Here is a 21,200-nt window from a genome sequence, read left to right as displayed (position 1 = left end):
TTACATTCTGGTATTGCTGGGTGATAATTAAATGTCATTTTATCAAGTTATTTGGCTGGCTCTTCGTCTTGTTACTGATTTTCTGCTTACTACTCTTGATTATTCAGAGAAGAAAATTGAAATATCCAATTATAATGCAAATTTATTTTTCTTTTTTAACTATTTTTTAAATGTATTATGTTCTGTTAGGTGCATTGTGTGTTAAGGGTGTAGATTCATGAAGAATGGACCCCTTTATGATCAGACAGTGGTAATCCTTGTTTCCTTGTTTTTGCTTTTTGGTCCCCCCACCCCACCTCCTCCTGTGAAGCCTGGTTACTGTTTTCGTCTGCTGCATCTTCTGGTGCATTTTTACTATTTATTTAAGTCCAGTAACACAGAACATACACACAAGTTACATGATGGAAGTTTATTACTCAAGTAGACATCAAAGGACCAGGAGAAGCTAAGTATTAGTTGCCAACCAGCCCCTCAAGGAAAGCTCTAAGGAGATAAACTCTTATTTGTGTACTGCAAGTGAGGAACTTCAAAAAGCAAGCAGCTACCCTGGGTTATATAACCCAGTGGCAACAATATTCATTGGGCTTAAAGCAGCAAAGGATATCCTGTTTCCAAGACAACAGGAATAGGGATCTGGCTGCTCCACTCAGGTCCTCATTTCAAGATGTTGCATCCCTAACACACTAAGAACTACAAATGAGAAAGAAAGAAAAATGCCTCTGTCCAATTTCACCTGAATAACTAACTATCCTGAACATATCATATGTTTGAATGTATCTCTGTTGTAGAGGGTGTGTGTGTGTGTATATATAAAAAGTAGGCTTTTGTGCTAATGGTATATAACTTAGTAATAGCACTTGGATAGCATGTGAGTCCCTGGATTCAGTCTCCAGCAACTTAAGAAAATGATATAGGAGCTGGAGAGATAGCTCAGCGTTGAGCACTTGTTTCTCTTACAGTCCCCAGCACCCATCCATGGCTCACAACCATCTGTAACTGCAGTTGCAGAGGATCTGGTACCTCCTTTTGTACTCTGCATGTATTTTATACATGTGATGCATATATATACATGCAGGCAGAGTACCCATACACATAAAATAAAAATCTTAAATTTTTTAAATTATTCTTCTGTAGATATCTTTTGATATACAGAGACCACATCATTCATTTAACAGATAGACTGCAGTGATTATACCATAAGTTTGTATTACATTAATTTGTTGGGTTGTTTTTGTTTTGTCCTGGAACTCACTCCGTAGACCAGGCTGACATCGAACTGGATGAGATCTGCCTGCCTCTGCCTCCCAAGTGCTGGGACTAAGGGCATGCACCACCACTGCCCAGCCGCCTGTTGTTACAGTAATTTCATAGCTATCTTGGTTTGTCTAAATATATTCTTGTGCGGTTAACAGCATGATAAATTGCCTAACAATAATTTCTTACCATATCCTCATCGTCGGCATGTGAATTGTGTGTGTGTGTGTGTGTGTGTGTGTGTGTGTTGCTAGCAAGCCATTAATAGTATGAATGGCCCACGTACAGATCACTAATTTGTAGTTTGTACCTTAACACGTTTTACTCCACGAAAACTGGAATTCATGTCTTGACTGGGGGTGATCTGTCTCTGATTATTCACTTGTGATCATTCACTTCCTGTCACTTAATCTGGTCATGTAACTGGACCTTAGAATCCACATCTCTGTTTTTGTTTTGGGAGGTTTTGTTTGGTTTGGTTTTGGTTTTTTGAGACGGGGTTTCTCTGTAGCTTTGGAGACTGGAGACACAAATATCCACCTGCCTCTGCCTCCTGAGTGCTGGGATTAAAGGTGTGTGCCACCAACGCCCAGCCCACATCTATTTCATAGAAATGAGCATAATATGCTAACCATTCATGACAAAGTAAAATTATAAACTCTGTATTAAGCTTACATTTAGTGCCTAAGACTAAAAGTGAGATAGCAAGTCATACATGTCAGAATCCAGAAGCTTAAATAAGACTTTTAGTTTATAAGAAATAAAAAAATTAAAAAACAAATTAAAAAATGAAAGCACACCATACTTAGTTGATTTTGGATACATTTATAAGATTGTGATTAGTGTTCTTTGCAGCATTCATGTTTTGTGACTTATAATTACCCAAACATGCTTTGTAATTCTAGTAAACACAGAAACTTAAGTTTAAATGGGCAAAGAGCAGAAAACATTTTTGTATTGTTTTTGTTATAGAATGCAGAAAAAAAATACTGTTAGTAAATTTTAAAAAAGATACTATTAGTAAATTCCAACTTAACAAGAAAAGTAGTTTAGTTTGTTACTGGAATGAATATATATTGCATTCTTATTGATAGGTCTTGGTAAAGAGAACATATATTTCATTTCCTTTATGATTTCTCTAAAGTGTCACCTTCCTTGCCTGTGTAATTTTACATATCTCTTTTAAAAAAATTACCTGTGTTCCCATTCTCACTCACTCTTCCTAGGATGGGTGTCTAATAGATTTACTTCAGACATTGATTATATTTACTGTGTGATATGAAATGGCTTAGCTTTTTGTTAGGTTTTGTTTTTGCTTGCTTTTGTACTGAAAACACATATGCTTTGGGGATGAAATTGAGAAGTACAGATTTGGATATAACACCAAGTTAGAGAGGATAACGTATTAGGAGTTATAATCAATAAAGAGGGCTAATCTAAGTATGTGGTCCCATGGCTTTAAAGCCAATACTGGGTTTGCTTTTGTTAATTTGTTTTTTGTTTTATTTTGCACTGAGTATCAAACCTAGGCCCTCCACTGCAGTATGTCCCTAGCCATAGTATCTGTCTATTTAAATACATATCTATCAGGGCTCAAATCGTGTTGGAGGCTATGGGAATATACAGCAGGTGACAACTTAGTACAACAGGCCAACCTACCGGATGAATAATTCTGCGTGGGAAAGCCCCACTTGGCAAAGACCATGGGGTCACTGACTGAATGACTGTCTCTGTGGTTTTTTTTTTTTTTTTTTTTTTCTCATGTGCCACCAAAAACAGCTATGGGTGTGATTATCTCGTGAAAATATTCCATCTACTGGGCACACATAGCTGTGGGTAGTCAGGAAGATGATTTCTGCTTAACTGTATATTCTGATGAATAGAAATAATACTAGGATATTTGTCATTACTCAGACTGATGTAGGAAAGTAATAGTATTCTCAGTCACAAAGACAGCTAATTTTAGACTTCAGAACAAATTAAAAGGTCCTGGTTGCCCCTGGAGACAAATACATGAAGTCAATTTCCCAGGTATTGCTGATTCAGGGTCAGACAGCAACTTTAGCAGACATCTCTTTCTCAGCAATGGACCTTCTGCACATGCTTCCCAACCTCAAGGTTCAGCCAACTAAGTGTTTAGTGTTTAAGTTCTGAATTTCAGTCCACTGTCTGTCTGGGAACCCTGACCACTCAGTCAGCTTGACCTCCCTAGCCTGAGAGAAACTGTGTGATCAGTCTAGCTCTGTTTCTTACTATTTATTCAAGTAATGTTGTATGACCCTGAAGATGTGATTAATCTCATGTGTGATCACGAATAAGTCATATCGACCCTGATTGCACAGAACTGATACGGTAAAGATTGTAGGCTCTTGGGCTCTTCCAGAACCAAGTGAAGGCTCACACAGAAGCTGTCAAGCCTCTTTTCTTGGGGCTCAGAAGGAAGCTATTTATTATTTACTTCAGGAAAGAACTTGACTGATGTCTTTGAAGAGGAAGCTCTTTCTAAACATAACCACTGTCAGGGTTTTTTGTTTTGTTTTGCTAATCTATATTACTTAGATTTTTCTTCTAGTTTTATTAGTTCTGCATGCTTTCTTTCTTTTTTCCATTGTGTCTCAAGCAGCCCCAGACTGGGCATGGTCATCTCCCCTCCTCCCCCACCCCCGGGGCCCTATAAGGGCTACTATACCCATCCGAACTGGTTGCCAGAATCAGCTGAGCTCAGGACAGGCAAAGCTCGAAGGGACGAAATTTTTTATTTTGATTTGGCTGAGTTGCTGGTGAAACACTTGTGTTTATTATGCTCCTGCCCAGCTACTTACTATTTGAATGTGGTACACAGAATTTGTTGGAACGTTATACACACTTAGGCTGTTACAAAAGAAGGCCTTTTATGTAAAATGGTATTGGCATTCTTAAGAACATATCTCCAGATGGTAAAGTATGAGTTTCTCCGTAATTTTTAATTGTAGCTAACAGGTATGTGTTTTGCACAAAGGGTGTTGTACATTTAGTCAACAAATGTTTATTGAACACCATGTGCTTTGGACTGTCAGTGGACTAAACAGACTAAACACCTCTGTTTTAATGGCAGTTATATTCTGCTTGGGATTGCCAGGCACTAAATAAACAACATAAGTAGATAAAATTAGAAGAAGATAGGGTAAATGACAGGGGATGAAAAAAAGAATTAAAGCAAGATAAAATGACCAAGTATAGGATGATGGAGAACAGAGCAGGCCACCCCTCTAGAAGTGGTGAGACATGGACAATAGAGCTGACAAATGAGGTGAACCAAAGTCTCCTGCAGAGCACTAGATGGTTTATTTATTGGGGGAGGGGTGTGAGTTTCCAGATAGGGACTCTATGTATCTCTGACCTGGAACTCACTCTATAGACCAGGCTGGCTTTGAACTCACAGCGATCAGCCTACCTCTGCCTCCCGAATGCTGGGATTAAAGGTGTGTGCCCCCAACGCCTGGCTCACTCTTGACATGATGTGTTGCATTAGACAGTTTCTATTCTGAGGGTTAATAAAGACCATGAGTGAAGGTCTCATGAGTTCAAGCTGTATACAATCACAAGGACAAGACACATGTGGCAAAAACATGTTTTTCCATAGAGGTATATAAAGGATAGTGTAACACAAAAAAATAAAATTCAGCAATAGATATTGGGGTTCAAACTTATAGTCAGGGAAGCAAAGCAGCCAAGCCAGTAGCTCTGCCCTCAACATGGCTGGAAACTAATTGCTGGAGTGTGGCTGGAGACCAAAAAATACCCCCAACTAAATATCTGCTCGTCTTATATACCTCAAGTACTGGGATTAAAGGCATGTGACCCCAAGTGCTGAGACCACCTTTGTGTGAACTGTTTGTCTTTCAGGCTGGATCAATTTCGTGTAGCTCAGTGTGGCCTTGAACTAATAGATACATCTACCTCTCTTGAGTCCTGGGATTAAAGGTGTATATCAGCATTGCCTGGCACTATAGCTTGTGGCTAGCTTTGCATTCTGAACCCTCAGGCAAGTTTAAACAAATCATAAATAATATATCACCACAGGATAGTTTGAACATTGAGTTGAAAAACAGCAGCAAACAGTAATGAGTAATCTGAAGTAAACTTTCTCCTCTGTGCTGGCCACACCTGGGAGGAACGTGAAAATACATTCCAAGAACAGGTTTCTTTTTCTTTTTAAGACACTACTGTAGACTCTCAGGACACCACAGTATATTATATTTTACATAATGTTTATGTCTTTCATAACCATAATACAATATCAAAACCATAGAATTGACATCAGCATGGTATTGTATGAAGTTGTTTTCCATTTCATCATATGTGTATAGATTTATGTAAACCACTGTTAGTAAAAAAGTGACCACTCTCCTTTAAAAGAACTAAGACAATTGAGCGTGGTAGAACATGCCTGTTTCCCCAAGACTCGGAAGATGAGGAGTTCAAGGTCATTCTCTGCTTAGTGACTTCAAGGTTAGCTTAGAGAGAATCTTGGAGGGGGTGGCTAACTTTAAGCCTGGCATGGGGGCACTTGCCTTTAATACAAGTGTTCTGGGAGGCACATGAAGGAGAATCTCTCAGTTTAAGGACATAGAGAGACCCTGTCTCAAAACCCGAAATGGAAAGACAAGAAGAAAATAAAAAAGAAGAAAAAGAACCCTTTCACCCCAGGTAGAGCATTATGGAAATAGAGAAACAGTATACTCAAGTACACCATGGTAAACAAGTAAATTTAATTGCAGTTACAGGAGAATGGGCCACCTGGCAATGGCTATACTACTGAAAAAAATGTCTCCTAAACCACTGTTACAGTTTATAACCTAAGGGAGGGAAAGGGTCCTTGTCACACACATTTGAAGCAGCCTAGCAATTGGGGAGTGGGGCTGATCGTATGGCTTCCAAACTTTTGGCTAGTATTATGTGTTAAACATAGGTTTACTTAAAGGTTTCCTTTTTAGATTCAGCAGCACAATTTTTTAATTACCTGTGTTTCTTTTCTGTTTTTGAGAGAAAGGGTCTCACTATGCTGTACTTGCTGGTCTGGAGCTCACTGTTTAAACCAGGCTGACCTAGAACTCACAGATCTGCCTGCCTACTACTAGAATTAAAGGCTAATACCACTACATCTATAAATTACCAGTATTTCTGAAAATATTTTACCTTTTGGTTGTGCTTTTTTTGGTTTGTTTTCTTACTTTGAGTTCACAAATCTCTGTTGCTATGACAAGATACTGTTAGGTTTCCAGATATGAGATAGTCAACTTACGAGGAGCAAATGCTTGCTAGGTATGGTGGCACCCAGGAGGCTGAAGGAGGAGGGTTGGGGATGTAGCCAGGCAGATCTGGCTCAGTTTATAGATTTCAATCTATGGAAGGTTGTCCCCCATTGCCTTGCACCTGTGGTAGGACAGAACATCATGGTGGGAATGTGTCTCAGAAAGCAATCACTCATCTACCTCATCAGCAAGTGGGAACCAAGAGGAAGGAGTTGGTTTCATAAAACTTCCTGCAAGGGCATACTCCTAGTAGCTTTATGACCTCTCTCTCCATTAGGCCTTATCATGCAAAGTCTCACTTCATAGATGCACTTTGGAAATCCAGCCTTTAACATGCGTACTTTGGGGCAGCCATTAGCTATCCAACTACAGCAGATATTACACTTTATCTGTGGTGTGGAGGTGCCTGTTCACATGCATGTGGATGTCAGAGGATTACTTGGAGAAATCAGTTCTTTCCATCTACTGTGTTGGTCCCAGGAATAAAACTCAGACTATCAGACTTGGTGGCAAACACCTCTATCTGCTGAGCCATCTTACCAGCCTGTCCTGGAACTTAGTGTGTATGTAGACCAGGTGGTCTCAGAGAGATCTACCTACCTCTGTCTCTCAAATACTAGAATTAGAGATGTCTGCCACCACCACCCAGCCAATTTAAAAAGTTTTTAATATACTCATATAGTTATTTTGGGGGTCAGGTAAAATAGGGATTTAATTGTGTTCTATTCCCTGACTTGGGTAATTGTTTTTAACAAAATCTCAATCATTTGATTTTAGTAATAAAGACTTGGAAGCCAGATGCTGGAGGAAAGCCTGCTAACTCAGAGATGCTGAGAAAGCACCCACCTGACTTTCCTCCTCATCCAGCATCCCTTAAGCTTCTCAAACTAAATTTTCCTCCCTTCTACTTCCTGTGAATCTCTCTATCCTTTGACTTCTTACTCTCTATGGTTTTTTTTATGTTCACTTCTTGTCAACTGTCTCTTGACCTGTGGTTGACTTTATTTAATCCTGTTTACAATATTCAAGTGGAAAACTCTTGGATTCAGTGTATGTGCTACAGCTGAGCTACACCACAAGTAGAAACAGTTTTTTTTCCAGTAAATAACCCAGTCTGGTATTCTGAGCCATGATTTTAGGCCAGTCAGCGGGAGGTAGCTGATACCACTTGACCAATTTACTTTGTCATGGGACATTGTCTCTTGATGATCTGTCCTTTTTCTTCAGATGGTCACTTGTCCAGTGGTCTGTGGATTCCTTACTTGGATGCTTTTATTCTCCTGGAAAGATAAAAAAGAAAACCCCATCCCAGCTCTAACTCTGGGTGGGGGGGGGAATTCTTTTTTGGCAAGTAATATATTTTTCCTAGGGCAAAATCCTTTGGGGCAATAGAAAAAGTATTTCTATTGAAAAACTTATTTTGAAATTTTGTAAATATGCTTTAGTATATGAGGGTAAAAATTGCTATATTCTGCTTTCCCTTTATATAATAATTCAAGGTTTAAGTATATTTATTTTCAGATAACAAAGGACATTGGCAATTGTTGGTGGACTCCTTTTTGCTTTATGAAGAATTCCCAGTTGCCAGTTCACCAATAAATATGATACTTATAATTTAGAGTATCCTCTAATTCAGTATTAGGGCTCTGAGCTTACTGGCAGTTGGGGAAGCTGCTCCTTGTTCCTGCCCCCATTGGAAATTATCTGCCTTTCTTGTAACCATGTAGAAAATTTCTGTGATAATCTGTATATATAGTATGCTATTTCAGTAGCGTGCAAACATACCAATTAGGAAGGAGTTGTATCTGAGTTTTCTCCCTGGGTAGTGGGATTAAAGGCATGCACCACCACCACCTTGTTCACTATAACTCTAGAATTTAGAAAACAACTAATTTATAGAGACCTGTCTGTCTCTGCTGAGATTAAAGCCGATGGCTACCACCCCACTGCTAAAATATTTGGTTTTAGTGCCAGATCACTCTTAGAGATTCAGAAAACAAGTTTGAACTGTTGTAATCCTTTGAATTTACTTAAGACATGTTACATTTCTTAACTGTGATTTTAATACCAAACAACAAAATATTATTTTTACTTAAAAAAAAAAAAAACTCAAAAGCTGGTTCCAATATTCTAACAAGGAATTTAAAAATGTGGTTTAAGAATCATTTCATGCCAGTGAGGCAAGTGTACCTTTGATAAATTATCATTCAAAAACACTTTTTTTCATATCAAATGGAAGGCATTTGTTTTTATAAGTTAGTCTGCATTGGATGACTAAGCTGTCTAAGAACTATCACCTCTCCTTATTCAGGTGGTCTCTCCTGTTTGGATCTAATCTTTATTAATATTGACGGTATCCACAGCTTTTCTTTTCCTGTGGAAACAAATGCAAAACCTCTTCCCTAATGTAATACAAATCCCAGTTTCCAATGACTCTCTGCTGCTGTTGTTCCTTACTCATTAGCATTTTTAAAAATCTAAAATTTATTAAGCTCTTGAGGGAGAATCAAATTAGTTCTTTTTATAAACTGAAGTCTATTGCTTTTGGGTACTTGTTGTTAATGTCTGCCAAAATTACTGCAAGGTCTTTGCCAATGTTCCTGCTAATCGATGAAGTCTCATTTTTCATTTCAGAATTAATTTAGAAACCTTTTCTATACAGGTCTTTAATTTTTTTTACTCTGTGTAATAAAACATCCATTCTAATATTATCTTATCTCTGCATAAGAATTCCTGATGGAGAATGAGTAGAAGGTAAAATAACTGAAATACAGTCCAGCTTTGGATCCAAGCCATCCACATGTGCATCCTGTGGTTTCTTTTCTACCAGAGCCAATTCTCTCTTGGCCTCAGCTGATAATTTTCTTGTACTATTTAAGTCCTTATCACCTGGTATAGTTTGAAATAATATCTGTTAATATCTCTCAGCAATTTTTGAAAATCATGAAGAATTTGTAATTGATCTCTCCTGATTTGTACTATCTTTGGTCTATATTTCTCTAAATCTATTTTATGCCATAGATAATTGATAGGATCTCCTTGTATTCCCCCACCCCCACCCCAGGAGCAGTTTTGTTTGTTTTATTTTCAGGACAGGGTTTCTCTGTGCAACAGCCCTAGCTGTACTGGGACTAGATCCGTAGACCAGGCTGGCTTTGTACTCGCAGAGGTTTTCCTCTGCCTCCTGAGTGTTGGGATTAAAGGTGTGCCACCACCACCTGGCTTCTAGTAACAATTTGTAATCCTCAACAAGGCAAAATTCTTAATGCTTCATTAAACATTTTTTTGTAAGGTATCTGCCTCTGAATTAGCCAGTAAGATATATCATTCATATAATAATAAGTTTTAGGTTGACCAAACTGTTTATGAATTATTTCTAATGGCTGTTGTACAAAATATTTACACAAGGTAAGGCTGTTCAACAGTCCTTGTGAAGTAACTTTTCACTCATATCCTTTAACAGGTTGAGCATTGTTATAAGTAGCCATTGTGAAGGCAAATTTTTCTTTATCCTTTTCTTGCAAGGATATAGTAGAAAGCAGTGTTTTAAATCAATCTACCTAATAGACCATCCTTTAAGTAATAAAAAAGGGTAGGGAATTCTAGGTTGTAAAGAAGACATTGGCTGAATCACCTTATTTATGGCTCTTAAATCTGTTAATATTCTCCATTTTCCAGATTTCTTTTTAATGACAAATAGGAGAATTACAAAGACTGGTGGACTCTTCAGTATGTTGAGACTTTAGCTGCTACCTGTAATTTCTCTGATGTCCAAGGCCAGTATTTCACCCAAACAGGTTGTCAACTAATCATGATAAATGTAGGGCTGTTGGTACCTTTGAAAAATCAACAAAACTGAAAGCAGTGCTCATTTCCAACTATCACCATTAGAGAGGTATGGGGTCCAATATCAATTATATTTCTGATCCATTCTTCTATGGATGGTGATCTTGCCTTTAAAGGCCTGATCACCCTTTTGCATTCTAAATAGCATTTTCAAAAGCCAAAAATTTGATTAATATTTATCTGACTTTTGAATCTGATACTATTGTATTTACAGCTGAGGTCAATTTTTGAAAGAAAAAATAAATAAATAAAAAAGATCGGGAAAGCTTCTTTTGGTCTTGTATAATTTTAGTAAATGACTCAGACCTCATTCCTGATTCTTCAACAACCTTTTCCCAAGTATTCAAAGCTCCTAAATTGCAATAGCACCAAGGCATGATCATCAAATTCAAACTTTCTTTGTAACTCAAGATACTGACCTTCACCTAGAAACTGATCTTGGGAAATATTGATACCTCTAGCACTATTTCATTGTTCTGTGACCCTAGCTTTCTCTTTCTACCATGTGCTCCAGTGTAACTGAAAACTGTCTTCCAGTATCACTGTTGCCAAATGTATTCCAGTGTGGGGGGGGCAATTCTGTTCTTAATTGCCCCTGAATTTAATAGCTGCTTGACCAAGGGTGAATGCATACTATGCGACATAACATATGCCTTAAATTTCCTTAAGTCTACTATTTCTATAGGGTTCCTTTTAACTTCTCCATAACCTTGTGGCTGCCTATAGTCTGCTGGTCCTTTTTGTCTAGTACCTGGATAAACTAAGGTTAATTTTCCAACAACCATGGGCCTCTCTGTCAGTTTTATCATGCAATGGCACAGTAGGTTCTTTCTAAATTCTTCTATATCTGAGTATTTTTCTTATTTTCATTTGTGTTTCTAAGGCTTGTATGTTATCAATCCACTTTTTTATATTTGGCAGGAAAAACCACTGTGGCTGTTAAGGATAAAATATGAATTACCAGACTGATAGTAATTATAATCGATATTATGGCAATTTCATTTAAGTCATTTATCTTTTCATTTTCTGCTTCTGTTTTCAAGCCATCTAAAGTAGCACTATACAGAGTCCTGATGCCTGTGTTATATTTCCCATCCTTAATGTGGGAAAGATTTTTCCTTTCAATATTACTAAATTCTCTCCGTGAGCATTTCCCAGGTGTCTCATCACATCTGATGTCTTCAGTTTGTACTCAGCTGGTGTGATTTCTTAGTCCATGTGGCCGTGGCACAGGTTGGAGCACCAAATGCTGTTTTTACTGTATCTCAGTCATTCAATTTTATCAATAAAGGCTCAGGAGCCAGCTAGTGGGGGGGGGGGGCCTGCTATCCCAGAGAGAGGGGAAGCACTAGCTGATGTCACTCCTCAGCGGATGCCCCATCCTCTGCCATCTCAGGCAAAATCCTCCAACTGAATCCCTCCCTGCCACTTCCTGTGCCTCTCTTTATCCATCCTCCTGACTCCCTCTTACTGTTTTTTTCTTATGTTCACTTCCTGTCAACAAGCGGCTTGCTCCACCTCTAATCCTGTGCACAATATTACAGCAGAAAGCTCTTGGATTCAAGGTGTGCTAGAGCTGAGCCACACCACAGCTAGAAACAGGTTTTTCCAGTAAATAACAATTTCAGGTTCACAGTGTGATCAGATATCCTGCAACAGGTCCCAGCAATTTTGAGAGTTAGTGTTTCCCTGTTTGTTTCTAGTGCAAATCAGTTATACATAGGTGTTTCTGGTGTTCACATTCAGTTCTTATTTTGCGTGTTTTTACAAAAAGTACCATGTTATTTACCTAAGGCTTAGTAGTTAAGTGTCATTATTTAATAGGCATGTTTTCCAAACAGAATTTTAGTAAGATCCAGAAACTACCTTGATGTATAGCTAGCTGTATTGAACATGTTTTCCTCATTATTTAAAGTTTTTGTTTGTTTTATAATGTCACATTTTCTCAGCAATAACCTCTCATAACCTTGTGAAGTTTATTCTTGAGTGCCTAATATTTTGTTACTATAAAATACATTTTTTACTTTATATTTTATCCCTCCCTGTCCTTCCCCTTAATCTATTGCATGTATCCCCCAGACTCCCTCTGGAAATCCTGGCCTCTTTTTCCTTGATCTAGTTGATGTAGTGTTACTTGTATGATTTCACGGCAGACCACTAGAAATCAGATAACCAACTGGGAGCACCATACCATCCCTAGGGAGGAACTACTTGTCTTGCCCCGAGCCTGCCTTGCTTCCTTTGTTGCCTGTAGGTGTGCTGTGTCCCTGTGAGGTCCCCTTCCATGCTAGCGTGGTGCTGCACTGCTCTCCTTCAGGCCTTGTTCTGCTGGCAGTCACATTGCTTTGCTTTGTCATTTCTAGGAGACACATTCTCACAGCAAATGTCCTGGTCTGTAGCTCATACAGTTTCTTTGCTCCCTCTTCCACAGTGTCCCGAGTCTTAGCTGGGCACCTCATGATCACTTGTTCTCTGATTTTTAACCAGTTGTGGTTTTCTGTCTCTCATTAGTTGTAAAGATAAGTTTCTTGGATGAGGGGCAAAAACTGCACTTATCTGCGGGTATTTGGATAAGTATTTAGAGTGCAGTTAGGGATTATGCTGATTCAGTAAAGTGATGAAGGTAGGTTCTCCTGTACGGTCACGGTCTCACCTAGCATTAGGTATGGCTACTTTTCTAGTACTTGGCATGATTTTCCTTCCTTTGAGTAGGTCTTGAGTCCAATTGGGAAGCAGTTGGTTAACACCAAGATTAATGCCGCTATGGACCGTTATGGTTATCATGGGTCATAATTGTTACAGCTGTGCAAGGCTGTTGGTTGCTGCTCTTCCTTGGAGGCATGCATAGTCCTTGCCAGTATTATAAAAGCTATCTCAGGGAGGAGGATTTCAAATCAGATCTAGCTCAATTCTTCCAGGTCTTATGTCTGAAGCTTTTGGTGTCTTCAGCAATAGGGACTGACCTTCAAGCTTCCAACCCACAGCAGCAGCAATAACATGTATTGTTTGGGGAGTGTCTTGGACTCCCTTATGAACAACTCAAAAACTGGGTCCTCCTGCCTGGTTTCATTAGATAACCTATGGTGTAGGGTCTTAGCCTGACCATGGAAGACTGAGTTGGGTCCAAGAAAAAGTTAAGTGTGCCACTCACCTGTTCCCCATAGCAGCCATCTTTTAAAGCAACGAACCACGGCGTGGAAAAACAGCCAGCCAGTGGTTTTAAAGGTCAACCTATCATGTGCCTAGGCTCCCTATGTTTTACCTAGTGAACTCGAGGTGTTATATAGTAACCTTACTTATTTGGTTTGATCTTGGCAACCAGTCACCTCTTTTTGTAAACATCTCGGCACCATCTTTGACTGGCTCATGTGTCCTTCGCTATTGCTTTTGTGGAGGAGCACAGTCAGTTTGAATGATATATGTATGTATGTGTGTGCTTCAGTTGCTAGTGAGACTTAGTCTCATGTGTGAGATCTCAGATGGATTTTTTAAAAGTTTTATTTTAGGGTGTGTGCGTGCATGTGTTGTCTGCATATGTTTGTACACCACTTAACATACAGTCTCCACTGAGACCAAACTAAGGCATTAGATCTCCTGGAAGTGGAGTTACAGATGGTTGTGATCTGGGAATTGAACCTATGTCCTCTGGAAGAGCAACCAACTCTTAGGTACTGAACCGTCTCTCCAGCTGTAGGATTCCCCCCCACCCCCCAAGACAGTGTTTCTCTGTGTAGCTTTGGAGCCCTTCTCGGAATTCCTTTGTAGACCAGGCTGGCCTCGAACTCACAGATTATCTAACTGCCTCTGCCTCCCCAATACTGGGACTAAAGACATGTGCCACCACCGCCCCACAGGATTAAAAAACAAAACTATTGTTACTTAAATGTACTCAGATAAAATTCGCTTTTGGATTACTTTGTTTTTGTTCTTATGCATTTCTTACACATTTTAATAGAGGGGCTGGAGGCCAGATATGATCTTCAAGACATGTATCCATTGACCTATTTCCTTTAGCCCTTACATCCTTAAAATTACAAACACCCAAAAATGGTGCTGCCAGCTAAGACTGCAGGGGACATTTCACATGCAAACCATGAGTTTCTGAAAATTGTTGGCATTTCCTCAAGTCTGTCTTAGATCAGTGCATTGTATATATTATATGTTTCTATGAGAGAGGACTTCGCCCCATAGAAACAGTTCTCATCTGTTCAAGGAAAACAAAATAATGTTTCTTAATGGCTTGTGGAAGCTTTAACCAGAGGCGATTGTAATTCTTCCAGAAATTGTGATCCTGTAGGTCTGGAGATATCCAGAGTTCCTTGTGCTATAGAAAACACGTGTGGCATTGGGTACAGGGATGACCCATTAGGACCTTATCTCACATACACAAAGAACAACTACTTAGGTTTGAAAAACAGGGATGGAGAAATTGCTGGTTAGTAAAAATAAAAGCCGTTGGGCATACCAGTTAAAAGGGCTTATACAACATTTAGTGTATTTAATGTATATGTATACATATATATATGTTATGTGTATACACACACATATATGGTTTATATGTGTGTATATACATTCCTTATGAATTTAGAAAGCAAATATGAACTTACAAACTATTAGGAACAATCCCGTCTAGTTACAGCTTAAATGAGATGTGGTGGTCTCGGTATATTAAACTTGAAATTCAATCTTGTCTTTCCCAGTTGGAGTCATTCGATGCCCAGTCTGCAGTCAGGAGTGTGCTGAGAGACACATCATAGACAACGTTTTTGTGAAGGACACTACTGAGGTTCCCAGTAGTACAGTAGAAAAGTCTAATCAGGTAAGTGTGAATTTAAGCCTTCACTACCTAAGATGAAGCCGCTTAAATGCATGATAGTCCATATGAAAAGCCGAAGTTTGGAACATGAATATCATTTTTAAGTGTATGGACAGGAGGGAATAGTTGAGGTTAGGAATGAAAACAGTGCCCATGATTTTATCATCATATTTCTGTACGCTACAGAGAAACAATGTGCTATATTTAGCATTACTTAATTCCTTACAGCCAAGTTACTGGCTGTTGGAATTGTTACTTTATTCCTTTTAAAAAGATTTATTTTTCTGTGTATTGGTGTTTTGCCTGCATTCGGCAAGCATACTACATGTGTTCAGTGCCCGTGGAGACCAAAAGAGGTTATCTCCTCCCCTGGAACCTAACCCAGGTCCTGTGCGATTGCTGCAAATGTGCTTTTAACCACTGAGCTGTCTCTCTAGCCACAGCCTGCCTTTTTAAACCGTGCTATTGATCAAATAAAATACATTGTATTTTTGATCAGTAAGATTTCTACGTTTAAAAAAAATCATTTTAGTTTGCACATATCTACGCACACTTGATAGCTGCAATGAAATCAGAGGAGAACTTTGTGAAGTTTTTCTCTCCTTTCATTCCATCCATCCATCTGTCTATTGAGGTTTTTCAAGACAGGCTTTCTCTGCCTGTACTGGAACTTGCTGGGCCCTGCCTCCTCCTAAAGGCGTGTGCTGGCACCAGCCGGCTTTTCTCTTTCATTTTTATGTGTATTCTGGAACTCTAGGTCTCCAGGCTTGCATCATTGGTCAGGAAACAGCTCTCCATGCTTAGCTATATCCTTTACCCAGAGCTTTCTGTTTAAAAAAGTCTTGTGTTCATGGTGTTGCTTGACAGCTTCCGTGAGTAGCATTGTCCAAGGTGCTGAATTTAGATGTGCAACAATACCTTTCCTTTTCTTTACTCCTTTAAGCGTAAATGTAGGTCCTTTATCCCTCGGGAGAATCTGTGGTACTCTGCCCTGGGCTAGCCTGTTAAAGTGTATTCCCTCGCATGTACCAAGCATAGCAAATAAGTGTACATGTGAGTTTTGATTCATTGGTGTCTCCTAGATGCTTCATTTCATCTGTAATCCAGGAAACAACTAAACCTAGTTCCAGTTAGGGAACTATTACTTTTGTCTGTTGGGAATTGTTTTTTATGTGTGGCTAGTTTCTGTGCAACCCCTTTTCATTTTCAACCTTTCTTATTGCTGAGGTGTAACTGCAGGAATTTAGGATTCGTTTTACTCAACAGTGTCCACATTGCTCCCCAAAGACCAAATTTGGTTTGCTGCAGGGGATAAACGATCTCCTCGTGAGATAATGGAATTGGCTATGGGTTCACATCAGGTGTGGTGTATGGCGTGCAGGAGACCTGGGCTCATCGGCCTGCTCTAAGGGTAGAAACATAGAAAATGATTTTGGACACTGAGTTGGAAATTTCCTAGGCTTCCTGAGGGCACTCACCTCATACTTTTCTGGGGTTTGTTTGTGTGTACGTATGTTTTTTCAGAAGGCTCTTGCCATGAAGCTCAGGGTGGCCTTAAAATATTTTGGCTTCCCTCCCAAGATGATAGGTATTGCCACATCTTTTTTCTGTTTTGCATTTTATATTTTATTTCATTTACCAGAGATCTGAAACAGATCATATTAGACACTCGTCATTCCTTTTTGTAGCCTACAGTGGAAGATTAGAAATTTAAGTGACATCTTCATAGACACAATAGGATATCCCTTGATCTAGCAAAAACCCACAAAGTCAGAGGAAGAGAAATGACAGATGGGACCCTGAGTGGCGTTGAGAAAGCAAAGAGGACTGGCAGACTGTAGAAGTGATGACCAGCACTGAAAAAAGGTGAAGATGGCAAGCCCTGAGAACAGGCAGAATTGTGATTCCTGCAAGTAACAGATACTTGGAGTTTGGCAGCTGATGGGAGATGTCATTCTGTATATGTTTCTCATACTGGTTAATAATAAAGCACTGTTGGCCAATAGGAAAGGAAGATAGGAGGGACTAGGAGACAAGGAGGAAATAGGAAGTAGTAAGGAGGAGTCAGGATGGAGAGTCTGAAGAAGCGTATGCCCCCGGCCCCCCAGTAAGAGAATACATAGATCAGCAGAAATGGGTTAATAATTAAGGCAGAGCTGCCGATAAGAAACAAGTAACCAGGCCAACAGCATTGTATCAAATACAGAGTCTCTGTGTATTATTTGGGGCTGGCGCGGCGGCAGGACAATACCAGGCAGAAAAACCGTACTCGTTACAGGCAGCTTCTGAATTATGTGCATTTTTGTTTCCAGCTACAAAGATGCTTGGAGAGTGTTGCCACTATTTACACCATCATACCAGCTAGACACATATTCTAGATACTCTTTTTTACCTCCCATATGCAGTGCACTCTCCAAACTTGCTCACTTCTTGAATCTTCCATTCCGTTCTCGTCTTCACTTCTGCTAACCCTCGAACAAATTACCTTATGTGAGAACAAATTACCTTATGTGAGAATGTTAGGCACTTTTCTGTCTGTTTGTTGAGTTGCAGTAATGCTGACTTTAAAAGTAGAAGTCTATCCATGCCTTTGTTATTTAATCATTTTTCTGACAAAAACTGCCATTGTCATGTGTGCTAACTTGACCTGACCCCTGCCTGCCTTGCCACCAGCGCCTTCTCTTGTCAGTCTTCCCTTGACGTGTGAAGTACTACTTCCTTCCTCTCCATTCTTGATCCAGCTGTGCTCCTCTTGCGGGCTTATCTGTGCTGCTCTCTGACTGGAAGGTGTTCCATCGACGAGATTCTGTAGCTTGCTCTTACAAAGTCTTCAACAAGATAAATCCTTTGTCTCCATAAGCACTGACAATTTTTGATACATTTCCCGTTATTGGCACTTTTTGTTTTTTGAGACAGGATTTCTTTGTAGCTTTGGAACCTGTCCTGGAACTAATTCTGTAGACCAAGCTGGCCTCAAACTCAAAGAAATCTGTTGCCCAGCCTTAAAATTATTTCTTAAAAAATATTTTGACTTTATTTGTAAGAGTGTTTTGCCTACACGTATATGCCTGGTGCTCTCAGAGGCCAGAAGACTGCATTGGATTCACTGTAACTGGGGTCATAGGTAGTGGTGAGCTGCCCTTGCATGCCAGGAGCTGAACCCAGTGTTGTCTACAATTTGCCTGGTGCCTGGAGTGACTAGAATATCAGTAATAAAACTAAGGAGAAAAATGTGTTTCAATAATTTTGTCTAGTCTGGTATTGTACACCTTTAATCCTAGTTCTCAGGAGGCAGACAGTGGGTGTCGTGTTATGAGTAGAAGGCTAGCCAGGGATACATAGTGATACCTTATCTAAAAAGACAATTCTTATGCATCATATCTTCATTTTAAATGCATATAGCTTAATACATACTATCAATTTAAACACTGAATGATGTAGGAAAACTAAAAGTCTGTTTGGTTGGCATTTTATTTTTTTAATGTATTTCAGCAGTTCATGTGACCAGAGTCTTTTATTGTTAGGTATGCACAAGCTGTGAAGACAATGCAGAAGCCAATGGGTTTTGTGTGGAGTGTGTCGAATGGCTCTGCAAAACATGTATTAGAGCTCACCAGAGGGTGAAGTTCACAAAAGACCACACAGTCAGGCAGAAAGAAGAAGTGTCTCCAGGTAATGAATCGGGTTGCTACCCTTCTCTTTTCCCCTCTCTGAAACCCTGCTCTTACGGTTCCTACACTGATGTATTTTAGTGTGGCTATAAACATTACATGTATGTTTTTGATACAAAGAAGTAAACATTCTAATTGTACTTAGAGGTGCTGGTAAGTATGAGTCATATATTGAATCTTGCCTTAATTCACATTCCTAGCTCTCCTGCTTCTGTCAATTAAATTTGCTATGATAAAAAAAAAAAAAAAAAGAAAGGAAGGAAGAAAGAAAGAAAAGAAAAGAAAAGAAACAAAACTAAACAAAACCCTTTGCTTTTGTTAATCCCACTGAATGAGAATGAAGACCATTATCCAAATTCTTTGGTCAAATTATGCAAACTTTATTTTCTGGCAGACAGGGCTATTTTTCTAAAGTGGTGTTTAAGAAAGTATCCCTGAACTCAGGATCGTATAGCTCAAGAAACTGCAAGACTGGGGGTTTCAAGTGTTGGGGGATTTTCAGAAGAAAATGTTTAAGGTAAGGGTCGAACTCCATAGGATGGGAAGCATGTCAAATTACAGAAACAGGGTTAAAGCATGGTCCACTGGAATTTTCCAGCAAACAAAAATGAACTTGTCCTGACAGAAATAACAGAAAATGGAATAAGGTTCTAATATACCCAATGAACCAGCTCTCTAGATCCATTTAACATAATGCTTTAAGAGGTCAGACATATTATTGTTCTTTTGCTTTCGATTTGTTTTCCTACTTTTTTTTTAAGCCAACCATTGTGTGTGCCTCCTTTATATTTTAAATTTTGCTATTTATTAGAAAGACAGATGCCTCCTGTACTGTAGGAATATATATATAATAAAGAATGTAAGTAAATAAATAACCATAGTTGGGCCTACTAAACTCTGTTAGAATATTTACCAAGAGTCTCAACCTCAGATTCTAGGATTTAAATCGGAGGCCAAATAACTCGTTGAAAGAGCTCTAGTTATAGAAACTAAAGAGTTGAATGATGTTTGTGCCATAAATCTTCCTCATTCGGGTTTTGGCAGTCTGGGTGTTGGTATAGAAGATTGGACATGTATAGGATTGGGTTAGAAATGTAATGGCATACAAGATTCATATGGGGGCATGTTGAAATGGTCAGGGTTTTAACTGGATAAAAGAGGAACAACTTTTGGTTAATAGGTGACTATGGGCTGTAACTGATGAGGGATTGGTAACATAGTCAGGATAGTAAACTAAGAAGGTTAGAAAGTAAGAGTGATTAGAGTGGGATTGTTGACTTGATAATTAAAGACAGTTATTTTGAGCAACAAAAATTGTACTGGGTGGTTAGTGATGAGTACTTGAAATAAAGCAAGGGCCTCGGCTTACCTTACACAGTAATTGGAGGAAGGTTTGGTAGCCTGTGCCTGGTATCCCAGCACTTGGGAGGAAGAAATTGAGTGGGTCAGTCGGTGTCACGGTTACAGCCTTCCCTAATCCAGTCCTTTCAGTGACCAGCCCTTCAAAACAGAGCTTTTGGGGGGGCGCGGGGGGGGGGGGGGTTGAGGGAATATCTCACCTCTGAACCGTAACAACTACCAAGTTTTTCTATGATTATTTTTCTTTTTGCATTGTGAGTTTTATTTTTTTAAACCATTTCTTTTAACTTACTTGGTAGATTTTGTCTTAATTTTATTTATAGATAAATAAATAGCTCTTTGAATATATTTATCCAGTTATTTATACCCTTTAGTTCATTAATCTTGCATTTCTTTTCAATTCCCTTAATTTTATTTTAAATTTCTATTATTAGAAATGGGTGTGGTGATGCACACCTTCAATCCCAGCATTCAGGAGGCAGAGGCAGCCTAATCCACATAGCAAGTTCCAGGACAGCCAAAGCTACATAATAGATAGACACCTGTGTGCCCCCCCCAAGAAAATTATTACTAGGACAGGTGAGCTACGTATGTGACATGTTTTAGGATAAGTGTTTAGTTACAGTTTATCATTGTTTTAGTTTACTTTAAAAATATTCTGCACTTGCAGAGTTTTGGATTTTGTTTTGTTTTCTGCTTGGGTGGTTAGTTCTATGAATGCCTGTGATGTAATATTGAATGTAAATTGCTGTCCAGTGTGATTAGTTTGAACCCGGGAATTGATGGTAGCGAAGCATGGCTGGAGCTTGTGCCCGCCCCCCGCCGCCCCCTTCCTCCGGCCTTTTCCTCTGTGTGCTGGGTTGCTGGCCTGAGACAGCATGCCCTGCTTGTGAAGTGACAGGGATTGAACACAGGGCTCAGATGTGCCAGTCAGACACTGCCAGCAAGAACCCTTTAAAA

General features: G+C 39.2%; 1 protein-coding gene across 2 annotated transcripts in view; it reads left to right on the top strand.

The window, feature by feature from the left end:
- The window catches only part of Trim24 (tripartite motif containing 24), a 100,571-nt gene that overhangs the window by 32,698 nt on the left and 46,673 nt on the right, over positions 1-21,200 (top strand). For both annotated transcript variants that reach the window (XM_051174644.1, XM_051174643.1), the window contains exons 2-3: positions 15,095-15,213; positions 18,735-18,882. In XM_051174644.1, coding sequence (XP_051030601.1) covers positions 15,095-15,213; positions 18,735-18,882 — 267 coding nt within the window. The remainder of the gene's footprint in view (positions 1-15,094; positions 15,214-18,734; positions 18,883-21,200) is intronic.

This window comes from Phodopus roborovskii, unplaced genomic scaffold, assembly GCF_943737965.1.
Source record: "Phodopus roborovskii unplaced genomic scaffold, PHOROB, whole genome shotgun sequence".
NCBI lineage: Eukaryota > Metazoa > Chordata > Mammalia > Rodentia > Cricetidae > Phodopus > Phodopus roborovskii.
This window is presented reverse-complemented; position numbering and strand designations above follow the sequence as displayed.